At 45.6% G+C, this 26730-nt stretch overlaps 2 protein-coding genes and 1 pseudogene across 3 annotated transcripts in view; all 3 read right to left on the reverse strand.

Annotated features, from left to right (window-relative positions):
- Nucleotides 1-12927, reverse strand: part of LOC147607473 (uncharacterized) — a 31299-nt pseudogene extending 18372 nt beyond the window's left edge.
- The window catches only part of LOC147607472 (uncharacterized), a 54718-nt gene extending 35949 nt beyond the window's left edge, over nt 1-18769 (reverse strand). For both annotated transcript variants that reach the window (XR_015264744.1, XM_086790653.1), the window contains exon 1: nt 18250-18769. Coding sequence is in view for 1 of the 2 variants with exons in the window: in XM_086790653.1 (XP_086646779.1) it covers nt 18250-18346 (97 nt within the window). In the remaining variant the exon portion in view is untranslated. The remainder of the gene's footprint in view (nt 1-18249) is intronic.
- Nucleotides 18770-19468: 699 nt separating this feature from the next.
- Nucleotides 19469-20491, reverse strand: LOC147607474 (uncharacterized). Its single transcript, XM_086790900.1, has 2 exons — nt 20308-20491; nt 19469-20215 (listed from the first exon to the last, which is right to left on the reverse strand). Exons 1-2 carry the CDS (start codon nt 20464-20466, stop codon nt 19562-19564), a joined length of 813 nt encoding a protein of 270 aa, XP_086647026.1. The 5' UTR covers nt 20467-20491; the 3' UTR covers nt 19469-19561.
- Between the last annotated feature and the right edge of the window lie 6239 nt (nt 20492-26730).

Here is a 26730-nt window from a genome sequence, read left to right on the forward strand (position 1 = left end):
AGAACTGTGTCTTATCTATGGGACTGTCACTCCATAGGAAGACCAGGTTTTTATGTTTTTATGTCGTGCCAGTTTTGTGCCGACAGATATTTTGTACTTGTTCCATGAACGGGAGATATGTCCATGTTACTATTTGCATATGCACACATGATTTGCATGTTTGAAACTGTTTTTGCATGACTTGTATTTTTGTGTTTGCCTACTTGACGTGTTACTTACTGAGCGGGGACGCCTGCCAGTGAGTCGTGAAGTCTGCTCTGTATTCTGACGAGTTTTAGTGCATGTGAACAGGTGGTAAGTATATGGTACATGTTGTTTTTATTATTTTATTTCTAACCTTTAGTTTTATAAGGTTAAGTGTTCACATTCACTTAAATGTGGACACCCCCTTTGGGCACCCACTTAGGGGCCAAGGTGGGGAGCCCCACTTAAGTGAGTGTGGGAGTGGGCATGGTCACCTACCCACACTCCTTACCCACATGCAAGCGTAGAGAAAACTCCACTCTAATTTTTATAAAAGAAAACCTTCCCTTTCAAGCGTGGGCATGATTCGCTTCCACCCTTTTACGTAAGATCACCCGGCGACCATCTTCCTTGCGCTTGCTTTTCCCAGGCGGCTGGCTGCTCTACGACTGCACACGCTTCAGGCTGCCCACCATCTACTGGCGGCTTCGCCTGTATGCTGTCCAGGTTGCGCTTCTGTACCATCTGTGGCGGCTGTACCCTCTACCCGTTCTCTTTCTCAGCAGGCTGCGTGAGCTCTCCTACAGGCGGCTGCTTCTACTCCCCACAGGCGGCTGCAGCCAAGTATCCCTTCTCCATACAAGGTGATTGCACTTGCTCTCCAGCAGGCTGCCCCTTTTTCTCTAGCTGGCAGCTGTGTGTGTGCCCACTTCCTTCAAAACAGGCTGCTCATCCAAGCCATCTTCTCCTCCACACAGCAGCCAGGTATCTTCTCCTTGCAAGTGGGTACTCCTCCTTTCACAGCAGGCGGCTGTGGTCTCTTGCGGTGGTACTTGTCTTGGTGGTTCACCACGAGGTGACTATTTCTTCAACAAGGTGTCTTTTTCCTACTTTGAAAGAGGTTGCTCATCTTCTCCACCGGCGACTACAAGAAGATTTCCCATCCCCTGGGTGGCCTCATCTTCTACACAAACACCACGAGTATTGGTTTTCTATCAGCCATCCACAAGTAAGTGAATTTCAGATTTAAGTAAAGTATTTTGTGTTTAAATCTGATAAGGGATTCCCGACTCCCTCTACGGCCACACCCGTTCGGTGCCGGGTTGTCCAAGCTCTATTGGGGAACCTCGGTCGAAAGGTGCTGAGATCGGGAGAGCCAGGTGTTAGTACGAGAGCGCCTGCTTGTGCGTGGTCTCGGAACACCAGTGAGGCGCTCTCCGCGGAGTCCAGTGAAAGCACAGGACCGTAGAGATTGGACCACATTAGTGGTCGTTCTGCTTCGAGCTTCTACCTCGAAATTCGACTTCGAGCCTATTTGTTTGGTACTGTTTTCATATGTACAAGGACATCATCTGGTTCTTGGAACCCATGGAGCATTGTATTCATTAAATACTCCCAATAAATATATCATATATTGAGGGGGGGGTCGGCCCGTTCCGGCCCCAGTACTGGTGTCCATCTTTCCATTTCATTTCATTTCAATTTCAAGTTGTATTAAGTTGTCCATTTCAAATTTGTGGTTTTAAAGTTGTGCTATTAAGCGTGTGGGTGTCCAACAGAGTCTTTCCCACTTGACGGGATCGGTTTCAGCCACATGCCTTCAAAGCGCAAGCATAGGTGACTGCATTTGGGGAGAAACCCTGGCTCTGCATCCGATGAAAACAGTCCAGAGATTCTTGGCCCTGCCCCTGTTGGGCATATCCGGCAATCAATGCAACCCAAGAGATGGCATCCCGCACTGGAAGGGTGTCGAAAACCTCACGTGCTTTCGAAAGTGCACCACACTTGGCATACATGTCAACCAAAGCATTGCTAAGCATGACGTTTTTCTTCAAAAGCCCCTGACTAACAATGTCATCGTGAATTTGTGATCCCAGGCCAACTTCTTGCACAATGCCACATGCCTTCAAAGCGCAAGCATAGGTGACTGCATTTGGGGAGAAACCCTGGCTCTACATCAGATGAAAACAGCCCAGGGCTTCCTGGCCGTGCCCCTGTTGGGCATATCCGGCAATCAATGCAGCCCAAGAGATGGCATCCCGCACTGGAAGGGTGTCAAAAACCTGACGTGCTTTCGAAACTGCACCACACTTGGCATACATGTCCACCAAAGCATTGCCAAGCATGACGTTCTCCTTCAAAAGCCCCTGACTAACAATGTCATCCTGAATTGGTGATCCCAAGCCAACTTCTTGGACAATGCCGCATGCCTTCACAGCGCAAGCATAGGTGACTGCATCAGATGAAAACAACCCAGGGCTTCCTGGCCGTGCCCCACAGAGTCTTTCCCACTTGACGGGATCGGTTTCAGCCACATGCCTTCAAAGCGCAAGCATAGGTGACTGCATTTGGGGAGAAACCCTGGCTCTGCATCCGATGAAAACAACCCAGAGATTCTTGGCCCTGCCCCTGTTGGGCATATCCGGCAATCAATGCAACCCAAGAGATGGCATCCCGCACTGGAAGGGTGTCGAAAACCTCACGTGCTTTCGAAAGTGCACCACACTTGGCATACATGTCAACCAAAGCATTGCTAAGCATGACGTTTTTCTTCAAAAGCCCCTGACTAACAATGTCATCGTGAATTTGTGATCCCAGGCCAACTTCTTGCACAATGCCACATGCCTTCAAAGCGCAAGCATAGGTGACTGGATTTGGGGAGAAACCCTGGCTCTACATCAGATGAAAACAGCCCAGGGCTTCCTGGCCGTGCCCCTGTTGGGCATATCCGGCAATCAATGCAGCCCAAGAGATGGCATCCCGCACTGGAAGGGTGTCAAAAACCTGACGTGCTTTCGAAACTGCACCACACTTGGCATACATGTCCACCAAAGCATTGCCAAGCATGATGTTCTCCTTCAAAAGCCCCTGACTAACAATGTCATCCTGAATTGGTGATCCCAAGCCAACTTCTTGGACAATGCCGCATGCCTTCACAGCGCAAGCATAGGTGACTGCATCAGATGAAAACAACCCAGGGCTTCCTGGCCGTGCCCCTGTTGGGCATATCCAGCAATTAGGCATCGTTTCCCAGCCTCTGAACCAAATGATGGAGCTGCTGCAGATCACGCCTCAACCAACACATGGAGCTCTCGGTCTGCACAACAACCCGCGACCTCCTGTGTCCAAGCAGACTGCTGCCACGCGCGAAAGAGAGAGAGAGAGAGAGAGAGAGAGAGAGAGAGAGAGAGAGACGCAGCGGCCTGACCTGAACCCCGTGGGCTTGCGTACCTCGCATGAACCCCTACCCAAAATAGGGGCGAAATACAAAGAGAGAGAGAGAGAGAGAGAGAGAGAGAGAGAGAGAGAGGACCGTTCAGAATTTCAAATTTTCACTCTCTCGCATTAACTCCCTTCAGGAGCCCTCAAATGGCGACACGTGGCATCCACCAAAACAGGCTCCGCATCCGGTGAAAACAGCCCAGGGCTTCCTGGCCATGCCCCTGGAAGGGTGTCGAAAGCCTGTGCTTTCAAAAGTAGGCCACTTGGCATACATGTCCACCAGAGCATTGCCAAGCACAACATCTTTCTTCAAGAGCCCCTGACTAACAATGTTATCGTGAATTTGTTTTCCCAGGCCAACTTCTTGCACGATGCCACATGCCTTCAAAACGCAAGCATAGGTGAATCCATTTTGGGAGAAACACTGGCTCTGCATCCAATGAAAACAGCCCAGAGCTTCCTAGCCCTGCCCCTGTTGGGCATATCCGGCAATCAATGCAGCCCAAGAGATGGCATCCTGCACTGGAAGGGTGTCGAAAACCTGACGTGCTTTCGAAAGTGCACCACACTTGGCATACATGTCCACCAAAGCATTGCCAAGCATGACGTTTTTCTTCAAAAGCCCCTGACTAACAATGTCATCGTGAATTTGTGATCCCAAGCCAACTTCTTGCACAATGCCACATGCCTTCAAAGCACAAGCATAGGTGACTGCATTTGGGGAGAAACCCTGGCTCTGCATCCGATGAAAACAGCCCAGAGCTTCCTGGCCCTGCCCCTGTTGGGCATATCTGGCAATCAATGCAGCCCAAGAGATGGCATCCCGCACTGGAAGGGTGTCGAAAACCTGACGTGCTTTCGAAAGTGCACCACACTTGGCATACATGTCCACCAAAGCATTGCCAAGCATGACGTTTTTCTTCAAAACCCCTTGACTAACAATGTCATCGTGAATTTGTGATCCCACGCCAACTTCTTGCACAATGCCACATGCCTTCAAAGCACAAGCATTGGTGACTGCATTTGGGGAGAAACCCTGGCTCTGCATCAGATGAAAACAGCCCAGGGCTTCCTAGCCGTGCCCCTGTTGGGCATATCCGGCAATCAATGCAGCCCAAGAGATGGCATCCCGCACTAGAAGGGTGTCGAAAACATAACGTGCTTTCGAAAGTGCACCAGACTTGGCATACATGTCCACCAAAGCATTGCCAAGCATGACGTTCTCCTTCAAAAGCCTCTGACTAACAATGTCATCGTGAATTTGTGATCCCAAGCCAACTTCTTGCACAATGCCACATGCCTTCAAAGCGCAAGCATAGGTGACTGCATCAGATGAAAACAGCCCAGGGCTTCCTGGCCGTGACCCTGTTGGGCATATCCAGCAATTAGCCATCGTTTTCGAGCCTCTGAACCAAATGATGGAGCTGCTGCAGATCACGCCTCAACCAAAACATGGAGCTCTCGGTCACGCGACCTCCTGTGTCCAAGCAGACTGCTACCGCACGAAACACACAGAGAGAGAGAGAGAGAGAGAGAGAGAGAGAGAGAGAGAGAAGGAAAGAAAGAAAGTTATATTAACGTCCACGGGAGGCCGAATCCGACCTATGGGACAGATCAGGTACATCCATTTACATTCCACTCTGGGTATCGATGCCAAAGAGGCATAAAATTGAAAAAAAATAACTCAAAATGAACTCTTAAGACTCTTAAGAGTTTAAATTACAATGGGTTCTATTGCATCTAGTTCGAAATTGAGGTTCAAAATAAAAATAGCTATATTTCATCCATGGATGGATTTGCTCTTGAGGGGGGTGGGGTACGGAATTCTTTAATGATTGCTTGTCCTCCTCTATATATTGCCCATTTGCCATTCTTTCTTGCTTCTTTAACTTTACTCAGCTCTGCCGATCTGTTCTTGAGTTGTAGGGGGGTGAGTTCATCAGCTATCCATACCTTTGTCCCTTGGAGAGACCTTGTTTGCTTTATCACTGCTATTTTCTCATTGTTGTCCATATAGGAGACTTTTGCCTGTGTATCCTTTACTATAATAGAGATAGGGTCTCCTAAGTCCACGAAGGGGACTACTTTGCTCAGTTGTGCTGTAAGTATATCTGTATCTAATATGTAGTCTTCTCGAAGCTCTTGAGCTATGTCTGCCCTATCCCAGCCTTGAGGAAGACCACTGACTCTGATTACCTTTTTGTTACTTTCCATTCGTTCCTTTTCTTTGACTGCTGATATGACTTCTTTAACAAAATCTTGTGAGTTAACTGAATTTACCTTTGAAACATGGTTTGTCGTTTCTGTTTGTAGTGTTGTAGGTATGGGTCCTTCTCGTGCTTCCTCTTGCTTCGTCTTCATGGCTTGCACTTGCACTTTCAGTTCGTTGATTTGTTCATCTTTCTTGATAGTCTCATATTTCAGTGCTGCTAATTCTCCCTGGAGTTTCTTCAGTTCTTGCATGAGGTGGGCTTCCCATGGTGTCGGCTTGCTCACGGGTGGAGGAATGGGCGGTAATCGTGAAGCGGTGACTGAGGCAAAAGACTTCTTACTTCCCATATGTTGCTGTTGATAAAGGAGAGGGCTGTTGGTGGAACGAGTCTCCCCTCAAGGGTACCCTCTCCCCTTTGGGGGAGACTCGGAAAATGCGACCTACAAGATGCTCAGCTATACAGGTTCAGGGGAGAGAGAGAGAGACATAGAGAGAGAGAGAGAGAGAGAGAGAGAGAGAGAGAGAAAGGAATGCGGCGGCCTGACCTGAACCCCGTGGGCTTGCGTACCTGGCATGAATCCCTACCCAAAACAGGAACGAAATAGAGAGAGAGAGAGAGAGAGAGAGAGAAGACCGTTCAGAATTTCAAATTTTCACTCTCTCGCATTAACTCCCTCCAGGAGCCCTCAAATGGCGACACGAGGCATCCACCAAATCAGCCTCCGCATCCGGTGAAAACAGCCCAGGGCTTCCTGGCCATGCCCCTGGAAGGGTGTCGAAAGCCTGTGCTTTCAAAAGTAGGCCACTTGGCATACATGTCCACCAGAGCATTGCCAAGCACAACATCTTTCTTCAAGAGCCCCTGACTAACAATGTCATCGTGAATTTGTTTTCCCAGGCCAACTTCTTGCACGATGCCACATGCCTTCAAAACGCAAGCATAGGTGAATGCATTTGGGGAGAAACACTGGCTCTGCATCCAATGAAAACAGCCCAGAGCTTCCTGGCCTTGCCCCTATTGGGCATATCCGGCAATCATTGCAGCCGGAAGGGTGTCGAAAACCTGACGTGCTTTCGAAAGTGCACCCACTTGGCATACATGTCCACCAAAGCATTGCCAAGCATGACGTTTTTCTTCAGAAGCCCCTGACTAACAATGTCATCGTGAATTTGTGATCCTAAGCCAACTTCTTGCACAATGCCACATGCCTTCAAAGCACAATGATAGGTGACTGCATTTGGGGAGAAACCCTGGCTCTGCATCGGATGAAAACAGCCCAAAGCTTCCTGGCCCTGCCCTTGTTGGGCATATCCGGCAATCAATGCAGCCCAAGAGATGGCATCCCGCACTGGAAGGGTGTCGAAAACCTGACGTGCTTTCGAAAGTGCACCACACTTGGCATACATGTCCACCAAAGCATTGCCAAGCATGACATTTTTCTTCAAAAGCCCCTGACTAACAATGTCATCGTGAATTTGTGATCCTAGGCCAACTTCTTACACAATGCCACATGCCTTCAAAGCGCAAGCATAGGTGACTGCATTTGGGGAGAAACCATGGCTCTGCATCAGATGAAAACAGCCCAGGGCTTCCTGGGCCGTTCCCCTGTTGGGCATATCCGGCAATCAATGCAGCCCAAGAGATGGCATCCCGCACTGGAAGGGTGTCCGAAAACCTGACGTGCTTTCGAAAGTGCACCACACTTGGCATACATGTACACCAAAGCATTGCCAAGCATGACGTTCTCCTTCAAAACCCCTTGACTAACAATGTCATCGTGAATTTGTGATCCCAAGCCAACTTCTTGCACAATGCCACATGCCTTCCAAGCGCAAGCATAGGTGACTGCATCAGATGAAAACAACCCAGGGCTTCCTGGCCGTGCCCCTGTTGGGCATATCCAGCAATCAGGCATCGTTTCCCAGCCTCTAAACCAAATGATGGAGCTGCTGCAGATCACGCCTCAACCAAAACATGGAGCTCTCGGTCTGCAGAACAACCTGCAACCTCCTGTGTCCAAGCAGACTGCTGCCGCTCGCGAAATAGAGAGAGAGAGAGAGAGAGAGAGAGAGAAAGAAAGAAAGAAAGAAAGATTTTATTAACGTCTTCCAAAAGACCGAACTCGGCCTATGAGACAAATCGGAGTACCTGTATGGGGTATCCTCTGTCATCCCAACAAAATGAAAAAGTACTGAATAAAAAAGCTGAATCTGGGTATGCAAGGGATGGAGCTCTATTACTAGGAGAATGCAAAGCTATATGCATGGAGTATACAATCATGATATGCAACCTAGCTAGCTCCATCCTGTACCATACTGGGGGTATAAAATGGTATACATCAGTGAAGGGGGTGTCCACAGCTCCCTGAAGAACATGCCTGGGTGTGCTCTGAAGCGAGCCAATCGCTCCGCACCCTCTCTGTGAAACTGAGCTCTGATCTCTGTCATCTCTCTCTGGTATAGGCGTGGTGTCTGAAAGCCAGGTGTCCTCTGTCTCCTGCGGGCTCTAAGTGTCTCTGCTCTCTGGAGAGTAATTCCCTGCCGTGTAGGGGCTGGGAGGGGTATGGATCTCTGAAAAAATGTAGTAATCTGTGTCTGTCGCCCCCCCTCTGGAGCTGTCTGAGCCTGTAATAATGTCTCTCTGTGGCGCTGTATGTCTAGAATGTATCTCCCCAGTATGCGCTGGTCTGCTGTCTCAAAGATCTGGCGTAGGGAATGTGGCTCTCTGAATAAAATGGGATATCTCTCTCTGATGGCTGTATATGCTCTGCATCTGCATACATAATGCTCCTCACTCTCCACATCCTCTCTGCACAATCTGCATACCCTCTCCTCTCGGGGGATCCGTGCTGCTCTGCCAGTCTCAATCTCCAATCGGTGTGATGAAACTCTGAGCTGACCAATAGCCACTCGGGAGGGAGAGAGAGAGAGAGAGAGAGAGAGAGAGAGAGGAACGCGGCGGGCTGACCTGAACCCCGTGGGCTTGCGTACCTCGCATGAATCCCTACCCAAAACAGGGGCGAAACAGAGAGAGAGAGAGAGAGAGAGAGAGAGAGAGAGAGAGAGAGAGAGAGAGAGAGAGAGAGAGGAGCGTTCAGAATTTCAAATTTTCACTCTCTCGCATTAACTCCCTCCAAGAGCCCTCAAATGGCGACACGTGACATCCACCAAAACAGGCTCCGCATCCGGTGAAAACAGCCCAGGGCTTCCTGGCCATGCCCCTGAAAGGGTGTCAAAAGCCTGTGCTTTCAAAAGTAGGCCACTTGGCATACATGTCCACGAGAGCATTGCCAAGCACAACATCTTTCTTCAACAGTCCCTCACTAACAATGTCCTCGTGAATTTGTTTTCCCCAGCCAACTTCTTGCACGATGCCACATGCCTTCTAAACGCAAGCATAGGTGAATGCATTTGGGGAGAAACACTGGCTCTGCTGCATAGGATGAAAACAGCCCAGAGCTTCCTGGCCCTACCTCTGTTGGGCATATCCGGCAATCACTGCAACCCAAGAGATGGCATCCCGCACTGGAAGGGTATCGTAAACCTGACGTGCTTTCGAAAGTGCACCACACTTGGCATACATGTCCACCAAAGCATTGCCAAGCATGACGTTTTATTTCAAAAGCCCCTGACTAACAATGTCATCGTGAATTTGTGATCCGAAGCCAACTTCTTGCACAATGCCACATGCCTTCAAAGCGCAAGCATAGGTGACTGCATTTGCGGAGAAACCCTGGCTCTGCATCTGATGAAAACAGCCCAGAGCTTCCTGACCCTGCCCCTGTTGGGCATATCCAGCAATCAATGCAGCCCAAGAGATGGCATCCCGCACTGGAAGGGTGTCGAAAACCTGACGTGCTTTCGAAAGTGCACCACACTTGGCATACATGTCCACCAAAGCATTGCCAAGCGGCAATCAATGCACTGCTGCAGCCCAAGAGATGGCATCCCGCACTGGAAGGGTGTCGAAAACCTGACGTGCTTTCGAAAGTGCACCACACTTGGCATACATGTCCACCAAAGCATTGCCAAGCATGACGTTCTCCTTCAAAAGCCCCTGACTAACAATGTCATCGTGAATTTGTGATCCCAAGCCAACATTGTCATCGTGAATTTGTTTTCCCAGGCCAACTTCTTGCACGATGCCACATGCCTTCAAAGCGTAAGCATAGGTGACTACATTTGGGGAGAAACCCTATCTCTGCATCCGATGAAAACATCCCAAAGCTTCCTGGCCGTGCCCCTGTTGGGCATATCCGGCAATCAATGCAGCCCAAGAGATGGCATCCCGCACTGGAAGGGTGTCCAAAACCTGACGTGCTTTCGAAAGTGCACCACACTTGGCATACATGTCCACCAAAGCATTGCCAAGCATGACGTTTTTCTTCAAAAGCCCCTAACTAACAATGTCATCGTGAATGATCCCAGGCCAACTTCTTGCACAATGCCACATGCTTTCGAAGCGCAAGCATAGGTGACTGCATTTGGGGAGAAACGCTGGCTCTGCATCAGATGAAAACAGCCCAGGACTTCCTAGCCGTGCCCCTGTTGGGCATATCCGGCAATCAATGCATCCCAAGAGATGGCATCCCGCACTGGTAGGGTGTCGAAAACCTGGCGTGCTTTCGAAAGTGCACCACACTTGGCATACATGTCCACCAAAGCATTGCCAAGCATGACGTTTTTCTTCAAAAGCCCCTAACTATCCCAAGCCAACTTCTTGCACAATGCCACATGCCTTCAAAGCGCAATCATAGGTGATTGCATCAGATGAAAACAGCGCGCAGGGCTTCCTGGCCGTGCCCCTGTTGGGCATATCCAACAATCAGGCATCGTTTCCCAGCCTCTGAACCAAATGATGGAGCTGCTGCAGATCACGCCTCAACCAAAACATGGAGCTCTCGGTCTGCACAACAACCCACGACCTCCTGTGTCCAAGCAGACTGTTGCTGTGCGCGAAATATATATATATATATATAGAGAGAGAGAGAGAGAGAGAGAGAGAGAGAGAGAGAGAGAGAGAGAGGAACGCGGCGGCCTGACCTGAACCCCGTGGGCTTGCGTACCTGGCATGAACCCCTACCCAAAACAGGGGCAAAATACATTGAGAGAGAGAGAGAGAGAGAGAGAGAGAGAGAGAGAGAGAGAGAAGACCGTTCGAATTTCAAATTTTCACGCTCTCGCATTAACTCCCTCCAAGAGCCCTCAAATGGCGACACGTGGCATCCACCAAAACAAGCTCCGTATCCGGTGAAAACAGCCCAGGGCTTCCTGGCCATGCCCTGGAAGGGTGTCGAAAGCCTGTGCTTTCAAAAGTAGGCCTTTTGGCATACATGTCCACCAAAGCATTGACAACCACAACATCTTTCTTCAAGAGCCCCTGACTAACAATGTCATCGTGAATTTGTGATCCCAAAACAACTTCTTGCACTATGCCACATGCCATCAAAACGCAAGCATAGGTGAATGCAGTTGGGGAGAAACACTCGCTCTGCATTCGATGAAAACAGCCCAGAGCTTCCTGGCCCTGCCCCTGTTGGGCATATCCGGCAATCAATGCAGCCCAAGAGATGGCATCCCGCACTGGAAGGGTGTCGTAAACCTGACGTGCTGCACCACACTTGGCATACATGTCCACCAAAGCATTGCCAAGCATGACGTTTTTCTTCAAAAGCCCCTGACTAACAATGTCATCGTGAATTTGTGATCCCAAGTCAACTCTTGCACAATGCCACATGCATTCAAAGCGCAAGCATAGGTGACTACATTTGGGGAGAAACCCTGGCTCTGCATCCGATGAAAACAGCCCAGAGCTTCCTGGCCCTGCCCCTGTTGGGCATATCCGGCAATCAATGCAGCCCAAGAGATGGCATCCCGCACTGCTGGAAGGGTGTCGAAAACCTGACGTGCTTTCGAAAGTGCACCACACTTGGCATACATGTCCACCAAAGCATTGCCAAGCATGACGTTTTTCTTCAAAAGCCCCTGACTAACAATGTCATCGTGAATTTGTGATCCCAAGCCAACTTCTTGCACAATGTTTCAAGCCTTCAAAGCGCAAGCATAGGTGACTGCATTTGTGGAGAAACCCTGGCTCTACATCCGATTAAAACAGACCAGAGCTTCCTGGCCCTACCCCTGTTGGGCATATCCGGCAATCAATGCAGCCCAAGAGATGGCATCCCGCGCTGGAAGGGTGTCGAAAACCTGACGTGCTTTCGAAAGTGCACCACACTTGGCATACATGTCCACCAAAGCATTGCCAAGCATGACATTTTTCTTCAAAAGCCCCTGACTAACAATGTCATCGTGAATGATCCCAGGCCAACTTCTTGCACAATGCCACATGCCTTCAAAGCGCAAGCATAGGTGACTACATTTGGGGAGAAACCCTGGCTCTGCATCAGATGAAAACAGCCCAAGGCTTCCTGGTCGTGCCCCTGTTGGGCATATCCGGCAATCAATGCAGCCCAAGAGATGGCATCCCGCACTGGAAGGGTGTCGAAAACCTACGTGCTTTCGAAAGTGCACCACACTTGGTATACATGTCCACCAAAGCATTGCCAAGCATGACGTTTTTCTTCAAAAGCCCCTAACTAACAATGTCATCGTGAATTTGTGATCCCAAGCCAACTTCTTGCAAAATGCCACATGCCTTCAAAGCACAAGCATAGGTGACTGCATCAGATGAAAATAGCCCAGGGCTTCCTGGAATCATTTATTTCTTCAAACATATCATACATACCTGGCCCCTTTCGGTGTGGGATATCATACTGGGACAAATAGCGGGGGTTTCGCATGGGAAGAATGCGTGCAAGGAAAGGGTTGTTCACGTGCGAGCAAGCAAACATTGGCTCCGCATACGATGCGAAAAGCCACGATCTTCCTCGCCCTGCAAATGCTCAGCATGTCCGGCAATCAATGCATTCCCAGGTTTTCGACCTAAAGGACGTCGAAAACCTGCATTCCTCTCGAAAGTGCACCGCACTTGGCATACATGTCCAGCGAAACTCCACCACGCACGAAATGCTTCTTCACGATGCCACATGCATTCAAAAACCTTGGCCTGCCCTTGCTGCGCTTATCCGGCAACCAAAGCATTCCAAGAGGTGGTATCCCACGCCGAAAGGGTGTCGAAAAACTACACGAAGACCCTGCCCATGCCGAGAGCTTCCTTGCCCCGACCCTCCTGGGCAGATCTGGCAATCAATGCATTCCAAGAGATGACATCCCACACCGAAAGGGGCCCACCCAAGCCTCCAGCTTGCACAAAGCTATATGCCTTCGACCGATGAAAACAGCCCCGAACTTCCAAGCCCCGCCCATGCTGAGTATATCCGGCAATCAATGCATTTCAAGAGATCGCAACCCGCATGAAAGGGGGTCGAGAACCTCCTGTGCTCTCGAATGTGCACCACACTTGGCATAGATGTCCACCAAAGCTCCCTAGCTTCCTTGCCCTGCGCATCCTGAGCATATCCTAGAGCCAGACGAAAAGTGCACCACACTTGGCATACATGTCCAGCAAAGCACTGGCATGCTGATCAGATCCGGCAATCAATGCATTCCACTGTCGAAAGTGTACTTGGCATACATGTGAGCCAAGCACGTCGTCTTCCTTCAACCAGACATGCGAGGGAGTATGCACAGAGGAGACAGAGGCGGCCTGCACCACAGGGGAGAGAGAGAGAGAGAGAGAGAGAGAGAGACAGAGAGAGAGAGAGAGAGAGAGAGAGAGAGAGAGAGAGCGAATCCTGCAACCCTGGCTCCACAACCGTGCACCACACTCGGCATACATGCGTCGTCCTTCAAAAGCCCCTGACCACCATCTTGTGCGACGCCACATGCCTTCAAACCCTACGCTCTGCAAGTCGCACACCTGCTGTGTGTGCACCACACTTGGCATACATGTCGCCCCAAACGACTCAAAATTCAAAATTTTCAACGAAAACGTCGTGTATCTTTCTCCCTCCCTCCCTCTCTCCCTCCAGGAAGCATGAAATGCTCACACGTGGCACCCCCGTTATTTCATCATAATAGATATAGAGATAGAGATGAGCCAAAACTTGAAAGTGTAACACTCTTTAATGTTCTATTTTTGTATGCTTTGTAGTCTGCGTAAAAATAATTCAATAATGTGCATATTCTATATGTCATCCCCACCCCCCGTCCCCGTTCCCTCCCTTTTTCTGTTCCCCGTCTCCAACCCCATTCCCGACACCATCCCCGTTACCCATCCCATGTGACTATGGCTGCCACAAATTATTTCACCAATTGGCAAGAGGCTAAGACATTGAGGAGGAATACTACAACAAACATGGCTAAGTTCTTATACCAAAATGTCAAGACAAGATTTAGATGTCCAATGGAACTTGCCAGTGATCAGGGAAAGCACTTCCTCGACTATGTCATGAAGGAGCTAGCCAACAAGACTCTTATTATTCACAAGAAATCAACAGTATATCATCCCCAATGCGATGGAAAGCTAAATCAACTAATAAGACTTTTTTTAAAAGCTAAAACTCTCAAAAAGATCGCAGAGGCCAACAAAAATGATTGGAACCACAAGTTAGATAGTGTTGTTTGGGCATTACGGACCTCCTACAAAGTGTCTACAGGCATATGAATTGGAAGCAATCAAGTCAACGGAATTCATAGTCCCCTCATTAAGACTTGTGGTGGAACACCAATTACCAACGGAGGAATCCCGGGAAGAGAGAATACAACAGCTATCGACATTAAAGGAAGAAAAACAAAGTAGTGTCTCATGGCAGAGACCATTCAAAAAGAGGAAGGCATGAGCTAATCGTATAGCAAGCACAAGATCCAAGGGAAATCAAGTCCTAGTCTATATCTCTAAGACACAAAAGCACCCAAGAAAGCTTACACTCCTATGGGTGGGTCCATGCATTGTACAAGAGGAGGTTGTTAGAAGTCATCTCCTGTCTAGATTTATACACCAGGGCCTTTGTTGTGGGTGTGCCCGCCCTTATGAGGTGTTTTCCCATTTTTCCCCACTCTTCGCATTTTTCCCCTATTTTTTCCATTTTTTCTGAGGCTTGGGAGGACTGCCAGAGGGTGCCAAGAGCAGTACAGTGCTGGCCGACTGGGTCTTTATCAGTCGTGGGCACTCTTGCTGCTGGCCGACTGTTTTTGATCAGTCGTGGGCACCAGTTTGCTGGCCGACTGCATTTATGCAGTCGTGGGACCTCTTTTCTCAGTCGTGGGCACTTTAGTGCTGGCCGACTGCCCTTCCAGGGAGGTATATATAGGTCCTCAGCCCCATACCTCATTTGTATCATTCCTCGGGATCTTCTTGTGTATATAGAGCAGAGTTACACGCCTACATCTGTCTCTCTCTTGTGCTGTTTTTCTGCCTGCGTTTTTGCTCTTGTGTTCCCAGTTTTGGTCATCATCTCCGCTGCGTATTCTGACATGGTATCAGAGCCTAGGCTCTAGATAGGTCTTGGGATTTGTGTGAGCAAGAGGGGGACTGTTTTGTGGCTGATTGGTGGACTGTTTTGGGCTGATCGGGAAGAGGAGAAGCAAGAGAAAGGCGGGCTGATTTGCTGGACAGCCACTTGCAAGTTTTAGTTCTTCTTTGTTCCCATCCACCCACCCTTTTCAGAGTACATCCCCGCTATGGCAGATCTGTTTGAGATGGCCGAGAGACATGTGAAGATCCCGACGCTCCCCACGTTCCCGGTGGACCGTCAGTTGGACGGGAGCAACTACGGCATATGGAAGGTGATGATGGAATCCGTTTTGGAGTCTTAACGACCTCGCCGATTTCGTCGTTGTTGGTGTTCCACGGCCGGAAGTAGAGGAAGGGGAGTTACCGTCGATCCGGAAGGACCAGGAGGCCCAGACACAGATGTGGGATCATGTCAACGCTAGGGTCCGTTCGTTTATTTTCCTCAACTGCACACCACAGGTAATCAATCATGTAAAGCATATGACGCTGGCCAGAGGTATATGGCAGCATTTGGCCTCACTTTACAACAGGGTATCACCCATGAAGAGGATTTCCTTGGAAGTACAGATGCGGGTTATGAGCCCTGCAAAGTCGTCGACGATGCGGGAGCATATTAACAAGCTGCAGGCTCTTCAGCAGGAAGTTCTTCAGGCTGGGAAGGAGATATCGTCAGAGGACATGGCCTCAAGTGTGGATACGCTGCAGGTGCGGTCTTTCCAAGACCAGGTGGTGGATAGCTTGCCAGTAGATGGCAGCAGTTGGCAGGAACTTTCCAGTACTGATGTTGGTAGTTCTTGTGTTCGTGAGTCAGAGGAAGCTGAACAGGTCACTTATGCTCTGATGTCTCGTCGTGTTCGGGACATAGAACCTCCAATAGATGAGGATGTTCTTTCCACGGGGACCTTTCGGAAAGCCAGGCAGGTGACAGGTGATTACTTGCTGAAGGAGGTGGTTTTTCCAGGCTTTGTGGTTCCGGATTCAGAGGGGGTGGTTGACAGGTTTCATCAGGTTTCCAGGACTTGCTTGTGCACCGTAACAGGTGTTGATCCTTGTGAGCAGTGTGATGTCTCTTTGACTCAGAAGCTGTATGGTTCATTGATTTGGTTGATGGACACCAGATTGGACGGGAGCTTCCTGATGAGGCGGTTGAGCTCATGGTTGCAGATGTCTCTTTGTGAGGAAGGATTGCGTTTCCTGTGGTTTTTGCGGCATGCGAAGGATCATGGACTCTTGTACACAAGAGGGGGATTGTTGGATGGAGTCCGACTCCACGGTTGGAGTGACTCGGTTTGGGGAGGAGATTCGGACACGAGAGGATCTACTTATGACCCAGGAGCAGTTTTTTGGAGCAGGAGGAGGTTACATTGCAGGTCTGGGCTTCCACTAGAGGAACCCATGGTCATCCACAGGCACTTTGTTCGTGAACAGATCGTTACTGATGACATCTTGCTAGAGTTCTGTTCGACAGAGGACAGTACGGTGGACCTCTTCACGAAGTCGCTCTCTCAGGATTTGCTCAGGCAGCACCCCAGCTCCCAGTGGTTGGTCACACAGCCAGGAGCTGAGAGGGGGTGTTAGAAGTCATCTCCTGTCTAGATTTATACACCAGGGCCTTTGTTGTGGGTGTGCCCGCCCTTATGAGGTGTTTTCCCATTTTTCCCCACTCTCTGCATTTTTTTCCTATTTTTCCCGAAGTCGCTCTCTCAGGATTTGCTCAGGCGGCACCCCAGCTCCCAGTGGTTGGTGTGGACCTCTTCACGAAATCGCTCTCTCAGGATTTGCTCAGGCGGCACCCCAGCTCCCAGTGGTTGGTCACACAGCCAGGAGCTGAGAGGGGGTGTTAGAAGTCATCTCCTGTCTAGATTTATACACCAGGGCCTTTGTTGTGGGTGTGCCCGCCCTTATGAGGTGTTTTCCCATTTTTCCCCACTCTCCGCATTTTTTCCCTATTTTTCCCATTTTTTCTGAGGCTTGGGAGGGCTGCCAGAGGGTGCCAAGAGCAGTACAGTGCTGGCCGACTGGGTCTTTATCAGTCGTGGGCACTCTTGCTGCTGGCCGACTGTTTTTGATCAGTCGTGGTGGGCACCAGTTTGCTGGCCGACTGCATTTATGCAATCGTGGGACCTCTTTTCTCAGTCGTGGGCACTTTAGTGCTGGCCAACTGCCCTTCCAGGGAGGTATATATAGGTCCTCAGCCCCCATACCTCATTTGTATCATTCCTCAGGATCTTCTTGTGTATATAGAGCAAAGTTACACGCCTACATCTGTCTCTCTCTTGTGCTGTTTTGCTCGTGTTCCCAGTTTTGGTCATCATCTCCGCTACGTATTCTGACAGAGGTTGCTCCAAGAACATTCACTTTGATGAACCAGGATGGAACCATGCATTTACAAAAGGTTAATGGGTGTAGGAATGAAGCCATACTTTGGAAAAGGTTGGCGAACAAATGCAGCAGTTGAAGTTTGCGCCCAAAGAAATTTAGTGCAATACTCAATGTGTGCCCAAAGAAATGGAAAATCCGGGAGACCTGCAGCAACGTGAGCATAAGCAACCTCAATGTGGGAGATCTCACCATAACAGAAAGGTAAGCAAGTACAATTATAATAGGAAAAGGAAATCATGCAAAATCAAATAATTAATGGTGCTAATGGCAAGCTCAAAACTCAAGAAGATTGCAACGATCATGACATGCAATTAAAAGACCTCAAGAGTAGAGAACCCCCATGATCGACCCAAAACCAAGAGAATAGGAAGTGTATAGTGTCTCAACGCAAAAATCCACTGCATATTTCGAATAAACACAACCTGTTCAGCAAAGTGAGTTCTCAACTGCATCCGGCTAAAGCAAACAAGAAAAGCAAGGAGGATACCAAAAAGCATCACTTCAACATGGTAAAACCTCTACTAGCAATCAAACCTGTCACCATACCCAGCCTGAGAAGAGCTAGTAGGATGCCTACGACACAAATAAACAATTTGTGGACACAGAGTCACACACACATTAATCGTCCCTGGAAAGCAGCTTGTGGCAGTAGATAGAATCTCTATGAAGGCGGCTTTAGGGCTGCATGAAGTAGGGCCCACAGAGCCATAAAAGACTTACGTGATGAGCTCTAAGGTTCCAAGAAAAGGAAGCATGAACCAGTTGATTTCTTTACCTTCAGGCTTCTTCTGTGGCTCGTACGCGACTGTAGTTCTTGGCGAAATGTCTTCTGTATTGGTCACCAGGACCACATTCTGCAAGTAAAAGGTCATCTGCACCCTTCTCAACTACATCCTCCACTTAGGTTGCAGTATCCCTGAAAAACCTGAGAAAAAGGTCAGTGACCGCTTTAGAGGCAGGGAGACAAACTATGCTGCATAGAGGACTAGCTCAAGTGGCACCTTAGGACCCTGAACCTGAAAAGTTAAGGCCAAAAATAACCATGCCTAGCACTGGGGAAACTTCCAACAGACTGAAGCAAACAGCCAAGAGACCTATGGGGTTGAAACTTTTTGGTGCAGAAGATGATGCAAGTGATTCCGATGATGAACCACCTATAGGTCAACTCAGGAAGTGGCGCACGTAGAAGGCCCATCACCAACAAGAGGAAGAAAGAGCTCAGGACAAGGCCAACACCAACACCCAAGGCTCTGAGGGTGAACAGGAACAAGCAGCTCACACAAGCCAACACGCAAGGAAGGTCGTGTGGTGTCTGTGATAAGAAAAACATCTAAACAAATTCAGTCCTGACAAGCTCTAAGTGACCCCTTCAAGCAAAAACAGAAGACTGAATGAATTGAAAATCCTATGATCTGCCTGCTTTCTTGCACCACAAAGAGTATGCCAGGAGCTTCCCAAGTCCCAGCACATCCAAGAAAATATTCCAGCTAAGCGACACCTCCCCCTGTCAAGTTCCAAAGTGTTCACAAAAAACTAATCTCTGAGACCATAGAACAACCTGAAAACCAAAAAGCCCATATTCATCCTACATACTCACAAAGAGGCCTGCGAACACCAAAACAATTCTACTTACCATCAGCTTCAACATTGATTCAGCCCTTGAAGCAACCACTTCAAGTGATCCTAGAGTACAAATCCCCAGCAAACAACCTACCTTAGAAAAAGCCCAATCTACAACTCCCCATCAGCATCCCACTAAAGCTTTGAAGTTGTACTCTACTAAAAGATTGTTTAGAATTGACAATAGACACTCCAAGTCTTTGGAGTCTGAGCAAAAGGCCACAAAGCAATTGAAAAACATCCTCCACAATAACCATTCACAAAACATAATATCAAATGCAATTTACATTAACATGCTACTGAGCTTCAGACCACATTCAATAGTCAATACATTTTAATTGAGCAAATAGAGTCCAACAATCATTATTGCCAGATAAACACAAAAAATATCCATGGAGAGTGCAAGAAAAAGTAACCATGGAGAGGGGATCTGACAAAAGCTCTGAAACTTGTATTGCTACTCTGTCTTAAAACTTGTATGGATCCAAAGCCTCATCCATTGACTCAATGAAGGTGTCGATATCCAAATTTTCACCCGATGTGCCACAAAAAAAGACATGAGGGGGTGGGTGCAAATCAAACACGGGATTCTGGTGGCCTGGATTAATCATGTTGCTTGTTTGTACCGGACTCGAGCTGTAGTAAGTAGGGCCGCCTCCTTGCATGATAAAATCTTTGCCTAACACATGAAACAAAAACCATGCCGGCACTGCATTGCCCTCAGGGCTGTTCCTCATCCGCAGACATTGTTCATCAGTGATATTTGGATGGAGCCTTGAGACTGTAACAATGATGCCCAAAAGTGACCCAGTGGTAGCGCTAAACAAAGGACCTCCTGAATCTCCAGGGACGCAGCCTCCCGAAACAGCAACAGTCATCTGTGGCGTCGTGTCCGTAGAGAAGTGCCCCGGTGTCATCCTCCACGTAAGAAGCCACACCTTTGTCGCTGGGTCCAATATTTTGCACGTGGAATATCCAAACATACAATATGGCTTTCCAATTGCTAAAGACACTAGATCTATGTCTATGTGAGCAGTTTTTCTCCCTTGGATGTCTGTCAAAACCCTGAAAGCTATGATATCATATCGATCATCCAAAGCAGCTACTTCCAGTTCAATGCCCTGTCAAAGCAAATTGACACTTTGAAAACAAGGGAGAGAATACCCCCCACACACACACACACAAAGAGAGAGAGAGAGAGAGAGAGAGAGACCTGGTCAGGAGATTGGAGAGATGCTTTCAGACATTGTCCAGGAGATGCTTCTCCACGTGACACAAAGCAATGAAGCGCTGAAAGAACAACAGGATAGTCCTTCCCTTGCACAAGTACTCCAGCAGACGGATAGTCGTCATTATGATCGAAAACAGACATGTCCTTCACAAGGAAAGAGAGATCCATGCCAACCACGCGACTGTAAAGGGTTTGGGGTTTTGCTCTGGAAAAAGCACAAGTAGGCAGCCTCGGGAAAAGGTAGCTTATACCGATTGTTGATTTTTGTCCTTTTTAAAGAGTTTCCAAAACAATTCTGGCTTATTTAGGGGCGGGGGGGCCGGGGGGCGCCGGAAAAAAAATCTGCCACCATAGCGCTCAAGAGCAAAAGAAAAAAAAAACATTGGTGGTGGAAAAATAAAAAAAAATTAATAGCTAGTATGTATTAAAAAAATTATGCTAGACATTTGATGTGTCGATATTATCACCAACTTTTCAATGAATCCAAAATGACTTCATTTCGACTTTGTTTGATGGTAAAAAGAGTAAAAATACCATTCTTAAATTTGTTTGTTTCACACTTATTTAATGTCTTGTTCAAGACTTCCCCAAACACTCCCCCTTTCTAATCTAGCGACCATCCTTAGGCGTCAAATTTGAAGAGTCGAAGATGATGCAAATGTGGAGTTGTTGAACTTGTTGTTGAAGTCATGAAGTTCATTGCTTGTTGAGTAGTGATAACTTTTGTTGAGGATAGTTGTATTAGCCATTCTTCTTGATTGAAGAATCATTATAGTCATTGCAAAGAAGTTAAGAAAAATGTGGTGCTAACACCGGATTTGGCCAAGAGGAATTAAATTGTGTGGGAGAAAATGTGTCCTTGACTTTTCAATCTTATTGCTTATGTACAACTACTGGAGTTACTTGTGAGTACAAGCCATGTGCTAGTGCATGGGTTGAAGCAAAAAAAAAAAAGATTAATGTATGTGTTCAATGGTGGAACACCCTATATAAATAGAAAAAATGTGTAAGTAAAAAGTAATAGAGGATTCTTCGAAGAGTGATTGTAGCACCTAGAACCATTGTGAGAGCTTCTAATACTCTAAGAAGGACATTGATGTTGAGGTCACCCTTTTGACACCTACAAAGAAATTTTGAAAATTTTGACAACATTGTTTGTATTCCATAGTTGGACGGAGTTCTTTTTCTTATTTTATGTAGTGTATAGGTAATCTAGTAAAGTGTGCTTAATGCAAATGTCCAATTGTGGGACATCCTTTATGATTTTTGAGAATAATGCATTAGAAAAAAATTGTGATGGAAGTAAATTTTAACTTCTAAGGGTACTTAAGGAATGAGTTATAGCAACTTAAATGCATATAGTATCAAAGTGAGTACCAACCATTAGCTATGACACTTAGTGGTGGCAAAGTTAATAAAACATGAAGCACTACTACCAATGCTAAAACACGTTTTGGCTTTTGGATGCCCACTAAAGTTCTTTTTTTTTAGTTAGAAGCCACTTGAATTTCCTGTTTGTGTCTTGTTATACACTCATAGAAACTTGATTACTCTTAAAGGCCATTCTCTATTCATCCTTGAGCTTGATGATGTTAAAGATAAGAGTAAAGACACTATAAAATTGCAAAAGGTCCTCTATTTGAAGTTCAAATATGTCAACCTAGCTTGGGAACCATTACATGGGGAACCTAGTTTTGGGATGTCTTGGTTGGTGTTGTCATGCTTTTGGAGATGGTTATTTGGGTTGATACACCTTGTTTTTCCTTTGACTCTATAGCTTTCCTTTATTAAAGTTGTCCACAATGATGCTTGAATAGGCAATGGACTCCCTGGTGAGTTCATTGGGTGAGATTGATGCCTTGCTGTGTTGGGGTGATATTGGTGGTCTTCAACAACCTTGATATTGCTTTTGTCCTTGTGAGTCACCTAAATTGCTGGCACCTTGGGAATTTCCTGTAGACTAGGAGAGGGTTGTTGAGAGGTTTTTTGAGTTTTTCAGTATTGGGGAAGAAAAATGAGAAGGTTGAGATTCCCTCTTTCCTTGTCCTTATTGTGAGATTAAAGTCCTTTAATCTTTATTGAATCTTTGAGCCATTTCTCAATGGGTACTGAGTTTCATTGGCTCTTGTAGTGAAGATTGTTTCTTTGTGGTTGGACAGCTAGGGGAGTATTTTGTTGAGGAGGATATGCTACTAAGGTTGTATTGTATTTCTATGCAGTCCTTGGTCTTGTAAGGCTTAGAGAGTTTATTAGAAATAAGGAGCACTTCTGTGTTTGTCGTTCAAAGAGAGGTTGATTTTTGGACATTCACCTTTTTCCAAGAATTGCCTCCTTTTCTAACTTGCTCTTGTTAACCGTCCTAAATTGATAATATATTGGTTGCTCTTAGATTCTTTTTAAAATAAATAATCTTATGGACATTATTCCTATCATGATTGAGTTGGTGAAGCACTTTTCCAAGGGACTTAACTTTAGTTTATGCAATGCTTCCCAAACTTCATAGTACAATATGCTTTGCTCTAGTCTAGAACCCATTGTAAACAAGGATAGAGTTTGCTTCTCAAATAAGACAATTATTTCAATGCGAAATTTTTCTATACGCCTAATATTCTTGTGATGTGTTTTCTCAACATTTGGTTGTGGCAATACTTGGTTCATTGGGGCTTTGTAGAAGGAACAATCCTTAATGACATGCTTTATTCCATAGCCTTCACACGTTGGGTTCCATTTAGGCAACACTTGAGAGTGTTTGCTAACAGTCTCACTTCTAGGAATGGTCTTTAACGGCATGAGTATCTTGCTCTCAAGAGAGAGCTATCACCCAAGAAGGTCTAGACATAAAGACTCGTCGATGTGCCATAAGTGGCAATATAGATCGGAGTGCTAGGCAATGAAATAGCTGTAAGGAACAAGCCGATGGAGAGGATTAAGGTTGGAAGACAAAAGTTTGGATGCTTTTTATAAAAGCCAATTTATTGCATCTCTCTAGAGACCTTGACATAAGGATTAAGGCTTCAATGCAAGAATCACGATTATTTTTGTGTATTCTAAAGATTCTCTATGCCAAATAGTAACTCACAAAAGATAACAAGTAGGGTCCAAAAAGCCAATTACTCTTGACTACACGCAAGTCAACCCATTATGCTCCACTAGCCAATAGACTAATTACACTCCTGCAAAAAATTCAATAGTGTCTCCTTTGTTTATGCAATAACTTTCCAACAATAAAAAAAGAATCTAGTATTACTTCACCTCTTAGAGGCCCTCACATGAGGTTCTTCTGTTAGCAATGACAATAGGAAAAATAAAGATAATTAATGCGTCAAACGTTAGTAGCTTATGGATGTTGTAAGCATATTAAATCATTATGTTCCCATTGACTTCAAGCAACTCAAGCCCATATTTTTTTTCCTTGTAGACAAGTCAATTACACCCTGCACAACCTTACACAAAATCTCCTTTATTGATGCGTAATTTATACACATTCAATCTAACTTTTCATGCTGCTCTCCTATATGCATGTTATCTCTAGCAAGACTCCTTCCCATTTGTACCTTTTTCACCTTCTATACAAAGTTTTGCTTCCATCAGCAGTATTTTGTGACCATTTTTTTGTGAAGTTCTTTCTCTTTGACAAATTTTTTTGACAAACCCTTTCTCTTTGACAAATTTTTTTGTTGAATGTCTACTAGATTTTAGATTATACATAATTAAAAGTACAAAATACATCCGGTTGGACCTAGGTCTCTTCAGCATGGAGGTCTACTTTATCTTTTCACAAACCAATTCAAAACAATCTACAAATGTTATGTGGAGCAACCATTGCATGGGAACATGTTACCCATCCTCTTGGCAAAAAGGGACTATATGACATCTCAATATGCTACATGCAACATAACTCCTTTTTGTCATGCATAGACCAAAGATTTACCATGAGCCTAAGGTATTACACAACCATACATAAGTTCCAAGACTATATCCAACTACATAGTGTCCTACGTATCAAAACTTGATATGTACTTTGAATATAGCAAAGTCACAAGATAGAATCAATGATACACATTTTTTACTAACCTTTTTCCTTCAAAACTTGATATGTGACACAAGTTTGATTAGATATTCATTTTTAACATTGGCAAGCATTTCTTAGCCTTGAAGGGAAGGATGATTTACTCAATAAAATTCTCATGATTATAAAATTACTTGGCCTTAAAAGCCTTAATCCTCTTGTGATAGCATGGACTAGAATTTGTTGAACATTACTTTTCATGAACAAACAAAAGGCTATTGGACTTTTGGTAGGGTAGCTTATATTGTTCTTTGCTTTTTTATATTTAATGTCTAGATGGCTAGATACCTCTTGTTCTAAAAGGAAAAAATACTTCATTTTGAAATATAGTTGATAAAAATTTATTGAAAAAATTCTTACACACGTTTGATAACCGAATAACTCAAAAACTTGTATATTAGGAGTAAATGTGCAAAGACATTTGATTCCAAAGCTCATGAAAAAATTGTGTGCAGTAACATAATTCTAGGAGACCTTTGTGATTAAGGTGTCACACTGACACCTCTTCAAGTGTGTCAAGAAGTTCTTAGCAACATGAGGATGAAGGATTTTTCCTTTATAGCTCAATTGTGTCGCATAGTATATTGTAACTTGACCATTGAGCTTAGAGGTAGGTGGGATCTTTTTTAGAATCTTTATTTGCTTTTTCAAGAGCTCAACTAATGGCTTGCTCTTGTAAGACACATCTTGATGATGAGATTGAGTTGTTTGCAACAAAAACAGTGTTCTCTCCACTTTCCTCCTAATAAGTAGAATTATGCCCATGTAGTTGCACTATCCAAAGGTTGCTTCCCACAAAGCTAGCAATGATAGAATCTTCAACCTGCACATACCACAGGTCTTGAGCATCAAGTGGGCATTTTCCATATCAATTTATCCTCACCAATGTGTGAATATCTACCTCAAGATCCACTTCTATTAAGGGAAAAAGTCTTACATTAGTACATTTTCCTCCTTTGATGTCTCAAAAGTTGATGGATATATGCATTTATCTTGAGGTTTTATGCAACAATTTTTAGGTGAATTATCAATTAGCAACGTACTTCTAGGATCCAAGTTAAACACATTGCCAGCTTCTGAACATGGCCTCAATAACTCCACTGCTTAAATGACTTTGCAAGGCAATGTAAAACCTTTTCCCAAGTTTAGATTAAAAATTAAGCACCCCAATCTTAACACAATCCAACTCTTTTTGTATTTGATGCTTGTATGCCTATATGATTTTGTAACATAACACTCCAAAAAGGAGTCCATTGAGAAGGATAATACTCAATTTTTGTGGTTCATAGGTAGAGTTTGACATTATGTCCACAGGTGGCCCATTTGAAGATTTTGAAAAAAAAAGTATGTATTAACCACATTTACAATGCAAGAGAGGTATAGATAGACAAAAAAAGAGCTCAATAGAGTGCTATTTAAGTCTCCATTACCATGCATAAATGCAGGCCCCTTTAGGCTTGTGAAAGAGAGGAGGGAGAAGAATGAGAGACAGAGAGAGAGAGTGAGGAAGAGAGAGTCATTTTAATATCCTTCACCATGCATAATAGGTTCTTTGTATTTGTGATTTGGATACTATAAAAATTTCAATTATAATCTTGGACCACAAAGTATCCAACATGTATTCAATAAATTCATACTAGTCCATGTGATTGAAAAAATCAAACTAGTCCATGTAACTAACTGAGTCCCTTTATATTTGTGAAGGAGAGGAGGAGGGAGAATGAGAGAGGAGTGAGTGAGTGAAAGAGATTCATTTAAGTTGTCTTTACCATTCATACTAGGCTCTTTGTATTTATGATTTGTATACTTTACAAACTTCAATTAAAACCTTGGAACACTGCTCAAAGAAGCAGCCTTAGTAGCCTGAACACCAAAATGACAAGCTTGAATTTGGATAGCTGACCAAATCTCTATCACATACTCTCTCCTTGTTTTCATCATTTAGGCTTACATCTATCACTAGGCGTTTCTTTCATTTTTGATTGAATCCCAATCACTATTTGCGTGTTCATGCATTCACAGTTCAAGACTTTCAAAATGTATTTAAATAAAAATGTATTCTTAATTGAAGCCTTTAAAAATGTATTTAATGTGTATTAAAAAAACTTATTCTAGTCCATGTGATTGATAAATTCATATTATTCTATGTAATTGACTAGGTGTAGGTATGTGTGTGAGAGAGTGAGAAACACACACACACACACAAAACCCTAATTTTGAACTTCAATTCTTCATCTCAAGAACATTTCATGGAAGCTTAGGCACTTCATTAGACAAGCCCAAATGCTTTTTTGAAGAGATAAAACCCTAATTGGTGGCCTCACAGGCTTGAACAT

Source organism: Cibotium barometz, chromosome 55 (assembly GCF_041138505.1).
Source record: "Cibotium barometz isolate CiBa-2024 chromosome 55, ASM4113850v1, whole genome shotgun sequence".
NCBI lineage: Eukaryota > Viridiplantae > Streptophyta > Polypodiopsida > Cyatheales > Cibotiaceae > Cibotium > Cibotium barometz.